Source organism: Monopterus albus, unplaced genomic scaffold (assembly GCF_001952655.1).
Source record: "Monopterus albus unplaced genomic scaffold, M_albus_1.0 scaffold618.1, whole genome shotgun sequence".
In the NCBI taxonomy this organism is placed as follows: Eukaryota; Metazoa; Chordata; class Actinopteri; order Synbranchiformes; family Synbranchidae; genus Monopterus; species Monopterus albus.
This window is the reverse complement of record NW_018128498.1, coordinates 35911-52795: the sequence shown is the minus strand read 5'-3', so window position 1 is coordinate 52795 and position 16885 is coordinate 35911. Positions and strand designations below refer to the sequence as shown.

The 16885-nt window shown below is 45.1% G+C and overlaps 2 protein-coding genes across 2 annotated transcripts; both read right to left on the bottom strand.

Moving 5' to 3' along the window:
• Positions 1 to 11462: 11462 nt before the first annotated feature.
• On the bottom strand, positions 11463 to 12361 carry LOC109953317 (trace amine-associated receptor 13c-like). The gene is given in 2 exon segments (XM_020588764.1): positions 11463 to 11884; positions 11886 to 12361. Coding segments are annotated over 2 exon segments (897 nt in total). The 3' UTR covers position 11463.
• Positions 12362 to 14437: 2076 nt separating this feature from the next.
• Positions 14438 to 15424, bottom strand: LOC109953316 (trace amine-associated receptor 13c-like). Its single transcript, XM_020588763.1, has one exon. It carries the CDS (start codon positions 15422 to 15424, stop codon positions 14438 to 14440), a length of 987 nt encoding a protein of 328 aa, XP_020444419.1.
• Positions 15425 to 16885: the final 1461 nt, after the last annotated feature.

The following is a 16885-nucleotide window of genomic DNA, read 5'->3' as shown; positions in this document are numbered from 1 at the left end:
TTTGCACATTGAGAGCTGATGTACCAGAGTCAAATTCCTTGTGTGTCCGTCACACCTGGCCAATAAAGCTGATTCTGATTCTGGTGTTTTGTAAAAAGTGAACAACACAGTAAACCACAACAGGATTAATTAATTTGAATTTCTCCACCATAGATGGGTAAACAATGGTCTCTTCAGGACTGCGCATGCTTGAAGGATAAACCCAATAGTGACAGCTCTTAGAGGGCTACGCCTATACTCATAGAAGCTAGGGTTACTGTATGTAACCATCGTTCTATTTACTTCACCCTCGATGAGCTGTCAGTACTGGGATAAAACCGCAGCTAGATGTAGTCAGTGCACCGTTGGCTCACCGCCGCCCAAGAGCATTATAAACAACATCTAAGCTTGACAATATATCCCACAATAGCAGCCCAAAAATAACATCCTCTCTCCTGCATCAGGCCTTGGCTGAGAAGCAGGTGCAGTCATGCCCATATAACACCTAACTGCCACAGTGAGAAGGCAGAATGGCCATTCTGTTTATCAGGGGAGGATAAGTGCAAGGAAAGGCGCACAGTGGGTGTGTGCACCTGACAAACGTAAAGATAACGGTTTGAATTGTGAGAGCATACAGACGTTAGCTATGCATAGTAACAGTCAGATGCTCATATTGCGTTGCTGATCTCTTTTATTACTATTATTTGATTGGAGAACAATAAAAGAATAATGATGCCGGTAGCCGGCCACAGTCGGTCAGGTGAGACAGTCAGAGGAGAACAGGAATACCATGGAGAGCACACAGACAGACTGTGTGCATACAGTAAGGACACACACATCAACAGCTTGCATCGACAGAACAGTGAAATGAATTACATTAGTTGACAGCTAACTGCCTGGGCAAGTAACACACATGCAGTATCAGTGCCCCGTGGCCAGTATACACTCACCACCGGTGTATGGGAAGACTCCAGATCACGCAGAACACTCAGAACCGAGTGAGTCAGTGAAACCTTGTATGTGTCTTGAAGGTAGAAACGAGTGAAAGGACATGGGGAACCCCAAGAGACTGCTGTGCAAATATCCTTCACAGCCATCCCCCTGAAGAGAGCTGTGGAGGATGAAATAGCTCTCGTGGAGTGAGCTCTGATGCCAGGTGGAGGATCCCTCCCAGCTGACACGTATGCCTGAATGATGGCCTCACACAACCAGCCTTCTGCTAGCAAACATACAGTCCCTGGAAAACAAACTGGATGAACTAAGAGCCAGAATTATGATTCAGTGGGAAATAAGAGAGTGCTGCGCTTTCATTTTCACTGAGGCCTGGCTGTCAGACAAAGTCTCAGAATCCGCCATTCAGCTACAGACACACTCTGTGTACCAAGGAGACCAGACCACTGCTTCTGGTAAGAATAAAGTGTGTGCGTGTTCATCAACAACTCATGTTGTGGAGATGCACAGACTGTCTACAAGCACTGGTCACCAGAAGTGGAGTTTTTATTGCTGAAATGCCGACCCTAGTATTTAACAAGAGAATTTAGAAGTGTGTTTCTGGCTGGCGTGTATGTAAACTCAAGAGCTAATTCCACGGCTGCTCTCAGCAAGCTCCACAACATCATCAGCCCGCTAGAGACAGGTCACCCTGATCAAAATAAAGATCAAAGATTTTTATTGTCAATTCACTATATGTGCAGGACATATGAAAAATCAAGATACCATTTGTCTCTCACCTAGTATTAATTGCCCTACCATTTAGTAAACTAAAACAGAATAAAAGTAGAGTAAAAATAGAATAAAAAGAATAAGAAAACTAAATCAAAGTGATTAGGATAAAACTAAACAGTGCAACCTAATGAGCAATGACTCAAACCAAGTACAATCAGTGACAGTAGTGCAAATAATAACAAGAAGATTGTCAGATGGTTGTGAGATTGAGATGCACATGGAGTAGTGCAAATGACTGATAGTAGTAGATGCTGTCTTCATCATCGCCGGTGAATTTAACCTGTGCAATCTACGGACTGTATTCCCCAAATACTACCAAGATGTGGACAATCCCACTCATTACACGAATACACTGGATCATGTTTAGAGTAACATACGTGGTGCATATAGGGCCGCACCCCGCCCCCACTTCGGACATTCAGACCACATTTCTTTGTTTCTGTATCCAGCCTACAGACAAAGGCTGAAACAAACAAACCCTGTCACCAAACAAATTAAACTCTGGACCCCAGAGACTGAGGGCACCCTGCAGGACTGTTTTACCCGGAAAGACTGGGATGTGTTTAAAGCTGTAGCCACGTTAGGGAACTTTTCTGTCAGCGTACAAGACTATGTTGAGTATGTGACCGGGTACATTAGTACCTGTGTTGACAACATTGTGCCCACCATACAAGTCAGGAGGTTCCCCATCCAGAAGCCCTGGATAAACAGTCAGGTACACCACATGCTGTGTGCTCGCTCTCTTGCATTCAGATCAGGCGATGAGACAGAGTACAAAGCTGCAAATTACAGACTGAGGAAAGCCATCGCAGTGGCCAAGAGGCAGTACAGAGAGAAGCTGAGGGCTTCATTCCATTATCATACCGGTCCTAAGAAATCAAACACATCCACTCTGAATGATTTTAGGGCAGTGGTGCTCACATCAGTCACCATGAAGTGCTTAGAGAAACTGGTCCTCACACATGTTAACCACATGGCCCGGACACTGTAGACCCCCTCCAGTTTGCCTACTGCCCCAACAGATAAGTGGACAATGTTAACAATGTTGTTAGTGGACACCCTGAAACACCTGGACAACCACAGGTGGTCAGAATGGGAGGGCGGGTGTCTGCTGAGCTCACAATCAGCACAGGCTCACCGCAGGGCTGCTGTCTCAGCCCCAAACTCTTCACCCTGTACACCCATGACTGTGTCTCCAACAATGACGCCATCATCATCATCATCATTAAATATACTGATGACATCACCATTCTGGGCCTCATCAAGGGGGGAGACGAATCAGGCTACAGAAGCCTGGTGAACGACATTCTTGTTTATGGAGAGGAGAATGATTTCGTCCTCAACATAAACAAGACAAAAGAAACAATAGTAGAACTCAGGAAGAACCCCTCCCCTCTGCTGCCTCTGATGATCAAAGGGACTGAGGTGGAGAGGGCTGACAGCCACAAGTTCCTGGGTTTGAAAGTGACATCTGACCTGAGCTGGTCACTGAACACAGCTGCTACAGTGAAGAAAGCCCAGCAGCGGCTATACTTCATCAGGTGGTTCAGAAAAGCTGGGCTGAACCATTGCCCTCTCACCAAGGCTTATAGAGGACTGGTAGAGAGCATCCTCACCACTGGCATCACAGTCTGGTATGGTAACACCACACAGGCAGAGAGGAAGGTTCTTCAAAGGGTCATAACAACTGCAGAGGGGATCATTGGGACTGAACTGCCTGCCAAGGACACACTATACACAAGGGCAGAGAACATAATCCACGCCACCCAGCTCACTTTCTGCTCAGACATAAAAACTGCACCTACAGCCTCAGGCACAGCAGGGTGGACAATATCATCACACACAGAACTAGACTTTACAACAGCTTTTTCCCTGCCACAGTAAGACTGATGGCAAATATGAAAATGTGAGACTATATGTGCAATAACCCCTTATTTGACATGTGCAGTAACCCCTCAGTACCTCACCAAGCGTAATTGACAATGCAATGTTTGAAGTTCACTGTGGGAAATACTATTACTCTATTTTTGTGTATTGCAGTTTTAATGCTTTGTTGCCTTTATGTAACTTTTTTATTTTAAGACTAAGTGTTCTTTCTGGCTTTTGGCTCCTTACCTGACTCCAAAGGAGAGCTGTACAAGAATTCCTATACGCCTAGACTGTCTGTTTATGCATAAATGGCAAATAAAAATCTTGAATCTTCTATTCTAATGCTGACTCTGGACGGATGTGGCAAGGCTTGCAGTACATTATGGACTGCAGGACCACCACTTGCATCATCAGCCCCACAGACAGCCTGCTGGATGACCTCAACAACTTTTACTCCAACTTTGGAATCACCATCCTCCATTAATTGTCTCATCAGGCCAGGTACGCAAAGTGCTGAGTAAGATCGACCCCCGCAAAGCAGAAGGACCGGACAGCATCCCTGGGAGGGCTCTCTAAGCATGTGCCAGTGAGCTGGCTAATGTTCTCACCACCAGCATCAACCTCTCCCTCAGCCAGAGTATTGTTCCCACCTACTTAAAGACCACAACCATCGCCCCCCTTCTCAAGAAGAGCCCAGTCACCTGCCTGAATGACTACAGGCCAATGGCACTCACTCCAATTATTATAAAGTGTTTTGAGAGAGTGATGCTGGCCCACATTCAGAGTAGTATACCAGACACCCTGGATCCCCTGCAGTAACAGGGCCACCTCTCACGCTATTGCTGCTATCTTTCATTATTTTCTTTCTGACCTGGAAAATAAAGGCTCCTACATCAGATTACTGCTTTCAACACAGTTATCCCCCACAAACTGTCCACACTAGGTCTGCACCCTATCCTCTGTGACTGGCTCCTGAACTTTCTGACTGGCAGGCCCCAGACTGTCAGGTTTGGCAATAGAACTTCGGCCAGCATTGTTACAAACACTGGCACCCCACAGGGATGTGTCCTCAGTCCCGTCCTCGACACCCTGTTCACCCATGACTGTGTCGCCTCCCATAAGGATAACACCCTGAAGTTCCCTGCATCACTGGCGGGGACAAAGCAGCCTACAGGAGAGAGGTGGCCGGTCTGGTGACATGATGCAAGGACAATAATTTCACCCTGAACATGGACAAGATGAAGGAGATGATAGTGGACATGAGGAAGGAGAAATCTCACCAGCCACTGTTCATCCAGGGGCTCGAAGTGGAGAGGGTGAGCAGCTTCAAATACCTGGGTGTCCACATCAGTGAGGACCTCACTTGGACACTTAACACCACACAGCTGGTCAAGAAGGTGGCTGTACTTTCTGAGGAGGCTGAGGAGGTTTGGCATGTCACCTAGGATCCTTTGCAACTTCTACAGCTGCATTATTGAGAGCATCCTGATCAGCTGCATCATTGTCTGGTAATCCATGCAGCATACATTCTCTCTTCATTTTATTGTGTTCTTGTATTGTTATTACACTTCTTTCATTTGCTGCTGTAAAGTGCCTTAGATTTTATGTCGCTTCGGGTGTGAGAGGTCGCAGGTTCAAATCCTGGATGAGCCCTCTACTTTGGGGCGACTGTAGTTCAGTGGGTAGAACAGTCTCCCAACCGGAGGGTCGGAATTTCGAATCTCGGTGCCTGCACTCCACATGTCGAAGTGTAATTGGGCAAGCTATTGAACCCCCATGTTGTCCCCAATGGTTAGAGCCATCACTTGAGTTGGCACCTTGGTTCTGTACTGGAAACAAATTTCTATGTGTAACATACTTGGTTAAATAAAGGTGATTATCCTGATTATTGTGTGGCATTCATGTGGACAACAAAGTAAGAATTTCATTGTACAGGTAAAGGCTTTATTCTATAATAAAGCCACGTCCGGTTCTTTCAAACCAGGAACTCAGAGGGACGACTCAGACCACTTGGATATATAAAAAATATAACCGTGCTGGTTTATTCAAAGGGTCACAGGCAAGAATTAACATTACACGTCCAGGCATCTTCCACCCCCAAAGCTGCTCGCAGGCAGCCCGGAAGATGAAAAGACCCCGAACCCAAGATCTCTATACAATTTAATCACTTCGTTGGCCTAGCCCCATCCTACACAGGCAATGTCAAACCGTGACGTCACCTGATATGCCAGCTTGGCAGCTGACCAGATCAGTAGTCAAAACATGGAGAAAATTCAAGTGTGTGGCTGTTGATTAGTGGTGTGTATCTAAAAACATACAGGACATTCAGGGACATGTCCGAACAGTAAGCCTCGGAAAATGTTATGATTAAGATTACGGCTGAGCATATCATGCTACTAGCAATAGCCACCCTGCCTGCAGACTCTGCAATCTAGCTGACCTTGCCCTAGATGCAGCCTGCAGAAACTAAGAAATAACCTAACACGGGGAAACACATTACTGTGCATATGGTGCAATAAACACTTGACTTGAAATGGCTGCAGCATAAGCTTTCACAGTAGACAGGGCCAGGTTTCTGTCTACCAGGGTCCTTAACAAAACACTTGAGTGGGCATGACCACACATCACTGCTGAAAAGCAGACCATTTCGCCACCTAAGATGCTGTTGTTGATGGGCCTCTCATGCACTGAATTATACGCACAACTGCTGGAGACAAGGCTCTCCAGTCGCTCCCCTTCAGGGGCCAAGCCCACAGACACTGCCCTATCATGGGAAACTGCTGAATCACACCATCCAGCTGAGAGAGCCATGAAAGCTGCCACGGTTTGTCTGCCAGCAGCTGAACCAGTGTCAGAAACCACACCGAGCCCATGCTCTCTGGGGCTATCAGGATGACATGCAACCATTCATTCTGTAAGCGTGAGAGGAGACACAGGATCAGTGAGATAGCAGGAAAAGCATAAAGGAGACCTCTGGGCCAGGGGTGATGAGCAAAGGCATCCACCCCTAGTGGAGGCTCATCTCGAACACTCATTGAGAACCAGAGAGTGCACTAGATCCACGGTGCAGTTCCGCTCACATGGAATGTGCATGGTTCTGAGCCCATTGCAGGAGACGCCATGCAATTTCCAGCAGCCGTGCAGAATGACCATTGCCTTGCTGGTCGATGTAAGCGACAGCTGTTGTGATGTGGAGGCTTGCATTGAGCACTCATTGAGAACCATAGAGCACAACTTGTCTGAACCTGTTCCACAGCATCTGAACAAGGGACGGGTCCGTTTCCATTTGCTTGGCTGAGGCCCGCCTCATGAGACATGACATGAGATCTGCTGCATGGTTCTGCTCACCTGGAACGTGCATGGCTGTGATGGAGTGCAGGTTCTGATGGGCTCAGAGCAGGAGACACCATGCAATTTCCAGCAACTGGGCAGAACGAACACTGCCTTGCCGGGTGATGTACAGTAAGTGATGGCTGTTGTGTTCTCCGGCCACACCACTATGTGTTTGCCTCTCAGTATCAGTGCAAAATGTTTTGGTGCTTTTAGCACTGTGGCCAGCTCCACACAGTTGATGTGGGGAGATGGGCAGTGACTCCATTTTCCCCTCACAACCTGTGACAGACACATGACAGATAAGTGATTGTCTGACATGGCAGTGGCAAACTCTGTTCCCAGTTCACTTCAAAACCCAGTTGGGTCAAGTGTTGTACCAGCTCCACCGTGTGAGATGCAGCCTGCTGTCTGGAAGGTGCCATCAGAATCAGATTGTCTAAATATAAAAGGACTCTGATTCCCATCCGATGTAATGGTTTTGACACCATCTCCACGCACTTGGAGAATGTACGGGGGCCAGAGAATAACTGAAGGGCAACTGGTTGTATTGAAAATGTGCACCTTGGAAAGAGAAGCACAGGAATTTCTTGCATTTTGGGATGATAGGCACATGATAGTAAGTGTGTCTTAAGTCAATGGACGTAAATTAATCTCCCGGACTCACACACTCCAGCACCTGCTTTGTGGTGAGCATGTGAAACGGCCTCTTCATTTTGTATTTGTTGAAGAGGGACAGGTCGAGGATAGGTCTCCTTTCACCCGACTTTTTGGGAACCAGAATGTAGCTCGAGTAGAAAATCCCATACTCCTGACTGGGTGGGACCACGGAGATTGCTTTTTGCACCTGCAACTCTGCTGTCAGCGTGGCGTGTCTGATGAGGGAGGAGTGGGGGCACTTGGCGAGAGAGGAACGCCCTTGCATCTGCCGCTGTTCTAATGATCTCCGGCAGATTGTGGAGCAGTGCCCTGAAGGCCGGAGGCTGACCGGCAGCGAGAGTGTGCTGCTGAGCCAGAGGAAGCTCGTCTCCCCCAGCATCCATGTCGGCCGATGGATTGAGGGGGAGCCAGAGATGAAAGGAAGTGAGTCAACAGACTCAGGCCCACCTATGCTGAGGAACTCCACCAAGGGATTATCACCGCAGTTCGCCCAGCGGCTGTCATTGTCAGGATCTGAGGGCTGTGAATGCCTCAGCCCGGTGCTGCTTCTTCGCTGCGGGCAAGCAAACACAGAAAGGGCAAGCGGCCTGTGAGGAGACTGCCAGCCCAGCATGCTCTGCGCCAAGGCAAGCCTCACAGTGAGGGCGTGGGTTGCTGGGCTTGTATCACAGCCTGGGCACCCAGTGATGGCAGTGCAGTGCTGGAATCTGGTGTTCAATGTTCTTTGGTCTTTAGACATATTCAGGAATCACTCTTGTAGACTGCTGAAGAAAAAGAGGGCGCTGATTACAGGTCACGTTGGCATTTATGCCAGCAGAGCTGACCAGAGTGGGGACAGCGCAGTGCAGGGCACAGGGCATGAAAGAAATCTCTTCAGGAATGCACATGAGTGAGGGATAAACCCAATAGCGACAGCTCTTAGAGGGGAAAGCCTATATGAAATACAACAACGGTATATGTACCTATGAAAAGAGATGTGTAACAGTAAACAAAGCGGGTAATTGAGAAACCCCATATTTTAATTGGCATAATATAGACACGGTAAGTTCTCCAACCTTACAACAATTCTCTCTAACATTACACAAACAAGGCATTAACAGGTCTTTTTTTAAACTTAGCATTTAGTCCCAACGAGTAGTGGAAACATCGCTCTCTTTCAAGTAGCTCCAAGGTCAGTAAATCCAACTGGTGGTCACTGCGTCTTCCCCCACACGATGACATACACTCTCAAAGTCCCAACAGGTAGCGTAGCACAGACAATAACATTATGAACCATTAATCTGCTCATTAACCCACATCACATTATGTGCGGCAGACACACTGGCCTCAAGAGGTCAAATCAATTGGGTACTGTACTCCCGGGGAAGCCAGTGTTGATTTTGTGATCATTCACCGCCACAGGTCTTCATAGGCTGGCTGCTTGTAGGTTAGACCTGGTCAGGTAAAACAGCGGGTCATTCCTGTATAGGAACATTCTCGGACATGCAGTCTGTATTTTTCTCCACATTCTCTGGTCACAGTGTAGCCGGAGGTAAAATATATCAACAAAACCAAAGGCTCACATGAACGCGCAACAACCTGGAGATTATGACCATTCAAGGAAATCCTTAGACTAATATATAATACTTTATTTTGTTAGAAAAAAGTCTTACGAACAAGAGTTTGCAAATTTTGTATGAACACCCTTGATTCTGCATAGAAATACTAGAACATATGTACACCTCATTTTTTTAGCTTTAGGTCATGTCTAAGATGATAATTCACTGTTGTAAAATTGTGGATAAGTCAGTAAACAAAGAAAAGCAAGACATGGGCCCTTTAACTTCCATAAACAAAATAACCTCAGGTGACAACAACAAAACACCAGATTTTAGCATGTGGTTAGTTTTTGGGAAAAAGTAAACCAACATTCAGAAACCTTGTGGGAAAATAAAACCCTGTCATTCAGTAACATATCAAACCACCTTCAGCTACAATATCTTGAAGCAAATGTTTTCTGGAGGAGTTGAGTCTTTCACATTTTTTTGGAGAAATGTTGTCCCACTGCTGTCTACAACATTGCTTCAGTTCATGGATGTGAGGGCATTAGTTTGCACATTGGTTTAGCCTTTCAGATGCCAACTGAAACTGCTTGACAGATTGCATCAAATTTGTCTGAAGAATATTCTGGTATAAAGTAGAGTTCACTTTCATCTTAATGACTGGGTGTTTTCCAGGTCCTGTGGCTGCAAAACAAGCGCAGATCATCAGCCCTCCATCACCATGCTTTACAGTTGGATGTGAGGTGTTTATGGTGATATGTTGTGATTAATTTTTGCCAAACACGGCATTGTGTATGATGACCAGAGATCTCCATTTTCATTGCCATGTTCTTTTTGGAGAGAAGGAACCCATTTCTAGATGCCTTTTTGTGAAAGGCATTTTTGTTGAGTCTTCTAACTGTGCTGTGTGTAGCTGTTGGGTTTTTCCTTGGACTGAATTTGTTGGGACACTCACTCCTGGCCCTTCCTGGACCAAGTAGCCGTGATAATGGCTGATGTCCTTTGTTCTTGGCATGATGTAGACACACACCTCAGTGCTCCAGAATACCAAACTGCCAAAGGTTCTTTTTTAATAAAGGTAGTCACACTTCTTAATGGTTGACTCATCCTGTGCATTTGAATAGTAACTCTTGGCTGCTGATTACCATCTCAAAGACTGTGGAAGTTGGAAGGAAATACTTGTATTTTCCTACCTCGTTTCTTAATGTTGGTTAACTTTTAGGAAACAGGAGCCACAAACTGAAATCTGTTGTGTTTTTTGTTGTCACCTGAGGTTATTTTATTTGTTTATAGAAGCTCTGGAGGTCTACACAAGTGTTTTTTGCCCTGATAACTAAAAATATGGAATCAAAGGAGGATGTATTTTCATTTTCCCATAGTAAGCTCTGACAAGTATTGATGAGTCAAACTGTTGCAAGGCAGCTTTATTTATATAACACATTACACAGAGGCAATAAAAAGAGCTTTGCATAGGCAAAGATAAGCAGTAACAGCATTAAAACCAGAATAAAATCACTTAAGACAAAATAAATGTTAAACTTTGCTAAAAGGAGCTAAATTACATGAAATGAAAATAGATACATGCAAAGTAAAAGGTCTGAAACATGAGAATCTAGCAGTTACAGTGGAGTCATAGGTTATAAGTTGCCCTGATGAAACAAAAGTCAAACAAAAACACAGGAAAATAGCAGGATTTTCAATTGAGATGTGAAAGTGGTAGAGTTAGGGTACATTTCATTGGGAAGCTGGTTCCATCTGTGTGCAGAATAGCAGCTAAAAGCATCTTCACCATGTTTGGTTCTTACCAGAGGTTTTAACAGCTGACTGCTTCCTAAAGACCTGATAGCCCTGCTGGGTTTATATTCTTCAGGATTGTTGACAGATTTTTTAAAAATACATTTGGTATGCAGTCATATATAATGGAAGTGCATTAAGCTGTTTCACTTTCTTATAATTTCTGGGTCCTTCTGACAATCTGGGGACAAGAAAAAACTACATGAGAATAGTTTAAAAATGATTCATCCTATTTATCACAAGAACACATTTGCATTTCTTTTACTATTTACTAGTAATATTTAACTGGAAGCTACAAATGCCCTGCACATTGTTTCATTCAAGGTCAATAGACCAACATTTGCAGTGAAAGGTCTCATTCGCCCAGGTTAATGCGCTTCACTCAGCACATTATTTATGAGAACAAACATTTTACAACATGACTCAGTGACAGAATGAGAATCTCTGTGCCTGAGGCCACTGTCGAGGGTTTGTGTGGTGCTGTAGCAGAACAGTCTGCTCAGAGGTGACACAGTGTTTCTAAAACATTGTAAAAATGACCATTCACTGATACTTCCAGCCCTGTCTACAGGATCTTGACCTCCCGGGAGTTATCCTGCAGTATTCTAAGTGTGATGATGAGTTTGATAGCTTTTCTAAACCAGGGGTAAAACATGGCATAAATCAGAGGGTTTAGACAAGAGTTCAATAACCACAACCAAAACAATATGGGATAATATGACATGGCAGTGGACATGTCTACACCTGCAAGAATGGGATAGTAGTATGGGCAGAAACACATCACAAACACAGCTATCAGAATCCCCAGAGTCCTGGCTGCCTTGGGCTGTGATTTTCTAGCAGTTGGAGCTGCTCTGGCCTTGGTAGCAGCAGCCTGTGACTGAATTACACGCATCTGAGAAAGGGCAGCCACAAACACCCTCATATACAGCACAGCTATAACAGTACAGGGCCCAATAAAGCTCATAAATAAGTCAACAGTTCCTATGGTTACAGATACAGATTTTAACTTTAGTCAGAGTGACCTTAGAAAAGTAGACCAGTGGGTCACAGATAGTCAGATAACGGTCGATGGATATGAGCACCATGTGGCCCAAAGCACTAGCACCCAGACAGTATAAAATGTACAGAGACAGAGCACACATTATCCTCCCCAGCAGCCAGCATGACTCAATATATTGCTGGCCTTCAACGGGCATCACCAACAGCCCAAGTCCCATGTCACACACAGCCAGGGACTGGAGCAGAGTGTTGGTCGGGGTGTGGAGCTGCCGGAAGTGGGAGATGGAGATGATGACGAGCAAATTGAGTGTCACAGTGAGCAGAGAGACAGATGCAACTAGGGTGTAGAGTAGAAGAGTCTCAGAGCGTGGTCGCAGCAGACGCCTGCAGGAGGAGTTGAAGTTGGGGAAGCAGAGCTCAGAGCCCCTAGTGTCGTCCATCAGGGAGGAGAGGAATTGCATACATCTCAGAAAGGGCAGCCACAAACACCCTCATATATAGCACAACTATTACAGTACAAGGCCCAATAAAGGTCATAAACAAGTCAACAGTTCCTGCGATCTCGTTGACAACCACCACACACTCCCCATAGCAGGAGCTGAATTTGTCTGGGTTCACTAAATTTTCCATTAGAATTAACCTGTTGTAGGTAATTGAACAGATCCAGCAGAGACAGATACAGATTTTAACTTTAGTCAGAGTGACCTTAGAGGAGTAGACCAGTGGGTCACAGATAGTCAGATAACGGTCGACGGATATAAGCACCATATGGCCCAAAGCACCAGCTGTCAGACAGTAAAAAATGTAGGGAGACAGAGCACACATTATCCTCCCCAGCAGCCAGCATTTCTCAATATATTGCTGGCCTTCGACAGGCATCACCAGCAGCCCCGGGTCACACACAGCCTTAGACTGGACTGTCCCTTGGCATCATCTTTAACCTCATCAGCCCCATGCGTATTTTACTTAAAATTAAAAATACATATGAACGATAATTAAAGTGATGAATCATTTTCATAAAAGATTCGATACAGTTTTTTTATTGTCCAAAGTCTGAAGTGATCTTTTGGTTCATCATATAAAACCTTTATTAAGTATGTCTCATTTTAGTGTATTTTGTTTTGTCTGAGATTTTGACCTTTAGACACCTTGAGCCATCCAGACTGGATGAAAAGCAGCAGAAGAGACCAGGTCCAAGCTCCTCTGTTCTCAGGAGGTGGCAGTGCTGATTGTGCTGTGGCCTTCTGCCTTCATCTTGCAAAGCCGTCCTTCATTATGTCTTTACTGCAGCCCAGCAACATAGCAGACAAGCTGTAGCTCTTTTTGAAGACCAACAATCATCAGACATCACCTCTTGCCACCTCTGGGATGAAAAGGTCAGTTTATATATGTTCAAGCTATGTTTGTGAAGGACCATGACACAGGTTTAATACCCCGACCCCAGAATATTTTGAGTTGTTGAATATAGCATTAGCATAGTTTATTAAGGACAGCAGAGTGTTCAGATATAAAGGTAAATAGTCAAATTTACATCAGAATGATGATATTTTGCCTTTTGCCTGTTGCCTGGTGTTGCCTCACAGCAAGAAGGTTCCGGGTTCGAGCCCCGGCCAACCCGGGGCCTTTCTGTGCGGAGTTTGCATGTTCTCCCTGTGCTTGCGTGGGTTCTCTCCGGGTGCTCTGGCTTCCTCCCACAGTCCAAAGACATGCAGCATAGGTTGATTGGAGACTCTAAAATTGCCCGTAGGAGTGATTGCGTTTGTGAGTGGTTGTTCGTCTGTGTGTTAGACCTGTCCAGAGTGTACCCCGCCTCTTGCCCGCAGCTGGCTGGGATTGGCTGCAGCCCCCCATGACCCCGTTTGGGACTCAGCGGTTTAGAAAAAGGATGGATGATATTTTGTTTGAAATTTAGTTTTAAATGTGAAATTTAAATGTGGAATAATATTGACACAGACTTAACAGAGCAGCAAAGAAGTCTGCTGACTAGCCATTTCACTTAGATTTTATACATTTATCATAATGTAACAAAATCAGCAATTGTATATTATTTAAATATTTTGATAAGATATCCATAAATTTGTAATACACTTTGGTTTTACTCATGTACAATGAAGTCTATTAAACCTTTTCACTTTTTAAAAATTTCTACATCATTGTGACAATGTGGGGACAAGACAAAACTAAATGAGAGTATCTTAAAAAAAAGGTTTCAACCGATTATGAAGACACTTTTACATTTATCTTAATATTTGTGCAATAAAATCTTACTGCCAGAGACAAATGCCACACAATGTTTCATTCAAGGTCAATAGACCAATATTTTCACTAAAAGATCACATCAGCCCGGGTTAATGTGCTTCACTCAGCACTGAGGTGTGTATTTATGAGAAAAACAGTTTAAATGATTGACAGAATGAGAAACTCTGTGCCACTGTCGAGGGTCAGTGTAGTGCTGCAGCAGAACAGTCTGCTCAGAGGTGACACAGTGTTTGTAAAACAGTGTAAAATGACCATTCACTGATACTTCCATCCCCTGTCTACAGGATCTTTACCTCTCTGGAGTTATCCTGCAGTATTCTGAGTGTGATGATGAGTTTTATAGCTTTTCTAAACCAGGGGTAGAACATGGCATAAATCAGAGGGTTTAGACAAGAGTTCAGCATCATGATCCACAACAATATGGGATAATAGGACAAGCTGGTGGAGGTGTTCACACCTGCAAGAGTGGGATAGTAGTACGGGCAGTAACATGTTAAAAATACTACTATCAGCATCCCAAGAGTCCTGGCTGCCTTGGGCTGTGATTTTCTAGCAGTTGGAGCTGCTCTGGCCTTGGTAGCAGCAGCCTGTGACTGAATTACACGCATCTGAGAAAGAGCAGCCACAAACACTCTTATATACAGCACAGCCATGACAGTACAAGGTCCAATAAAGGTCATGAACATGTCAACAGTTCCTGAAATCTGGTTGATGACCACCACACATTCTCCATGACAGGAGCTGAATCTGTCTGGTTGCACTAAGTGGTCTAGCAAGATTAACCCATTGTAGGTAAATGAACAGGCCCAACAGAAACAGATACATATTTTAACATTAGTCAGAGTGACCTTAGAGGAGTAGGTCATTGGGTCACAGATAGTCAGATAACGGTCTATGGAAAGGAGCACCATATGGCCCAAAGAGCTCGAGGACAGGATGTAAAAAATATAAGTAGATAGAGCACACATTATCCTCCCCAGCAGCCAGCATTTCTCAATATAGCGCAGGCCTTCGACAGGCATCACCAGTAGCCCCATTGCCAGGTCGGCCACAGCCAGAGACCGGAGCAGAGTGTTGGTCGGGGTGTGGAGCTGCCGGAAGTGGGAGATGGAGAAGATGATGAGCAAATTGAGTGTCACAGTGAGCAGAGAGACAGATGCAACTAGGGTGTAGAGTAGAAGAGTCTCAGAGTTTGGACGTATCAGACGCCTGCAGGAGGAGTTGAAGTTGGGGAAGCAGAGCCCGAGGCTCACAGAGCCATCCATCAGGGAGGAGAAGAGCGGGGGTGAGGTGGTGACAGTTAATTTATCTTCTTCTTACATCACCTTCCCTCTTTTTTACAAGTCCTGTGAGATGATGTAAACTCTCTGTTGTCATTAACAGCATAGACATAGGAGCTCTAGCATCGATTGTTGCAAGTAAAAAGTAGTGGCTTTATTTGCAATTTCCTGTTTTTCTGCATAAATTGGTCATGAAATGTGATCTGATCTTCACCAAAGTCACAAATGTCGCCATACACAATCTTTCTAAACCACTAAAACTCAAACACACAATATTTCGTGTCTTTATTGATCCCACACATTACACATACAAAGGCAAGGTGGAAAAATGGCAGCAGTGCTTTAATAACTGGTTGAACCACTTTTGGCAGCAATAACCTCAAGCAAGTGTTTCCTGTAGCTGTGGATTATACCTGCATGACATTCGGGAGTAATTTTAGACTATTCTTCCCCACAGAACTGCTTCAGCTCAGCCATATTCTTAGGACGTCTGGTGTGAACGTCTTGAGATCATTTTACACATTTTGGGTTGAGGTCTGGGCTCTGACCAGTCTACTTCTAAAGGTGGATTTTGTGTCTCTGAAGAAATTCTGTAGTAGATGTAGTTCAATGTTTATGTAATGGTTTGTCCCCCTCACCAGGAGGGTGAGGAAGAACTGTGGTAGGACTCAAGATTGCAGACCCAGGTGCTAGTAAAACACAGGGGTTTAATGGAAAAAGACACAAAGTAACAACGTAACAAAGTCCATCTAACCAGGAGGACTGGCGAACGAAAAGGAAATCCACAGCACAGGAACTGACAGCGTGGATATCAAAATAATGTCTGGTTAACCTCATGAAAAAACATACAAAGAGATCCACAGCACAGGAACTGTCAGCGTGGACGTCTAGAGACGTATAACACAAAACATGTAACCTACGTACAAAATGACTGGGATGTGTTTAAAGCTGCAGCCACCTTAGAGGACTTTTCTGTCAGTGTACAGGATTATGCCGAGTATGTGACCGGATACATTAGCACCTGTATTGACAACATTGTGCCCACCATACAAGTCAGGAGTTTTCCCAACCAGAAGCCCCGGATAAACAGTCAGGTACGCCACATGCTGCGTGCTCGCTCTCATGCATTCAGATCAGGCGATGAGACAGAGTGCAAAGCTGCAAAGTACAGACTGAGGAAAGCCATCAAAGTGGCCAAGAGGCAGTACAGAGAGAAGCTGAATGGCTTCTATTCTACTGCTGACTCCGGACGGATGTGGCGAGGCCTGCAGCACATCACAGACTACAGGACCACCACCAGCATCATCAGCTCCACGGAAAGCCAGCCAGATGACCTCAACACTTTCTACACCCGCTTTGAAACCTCCAGCCACAGCACAGAGAGGAGGCACACACACACCACCCAACCCCCCACCACCCCTCCACTAACCCTCTCACCAGACCAAG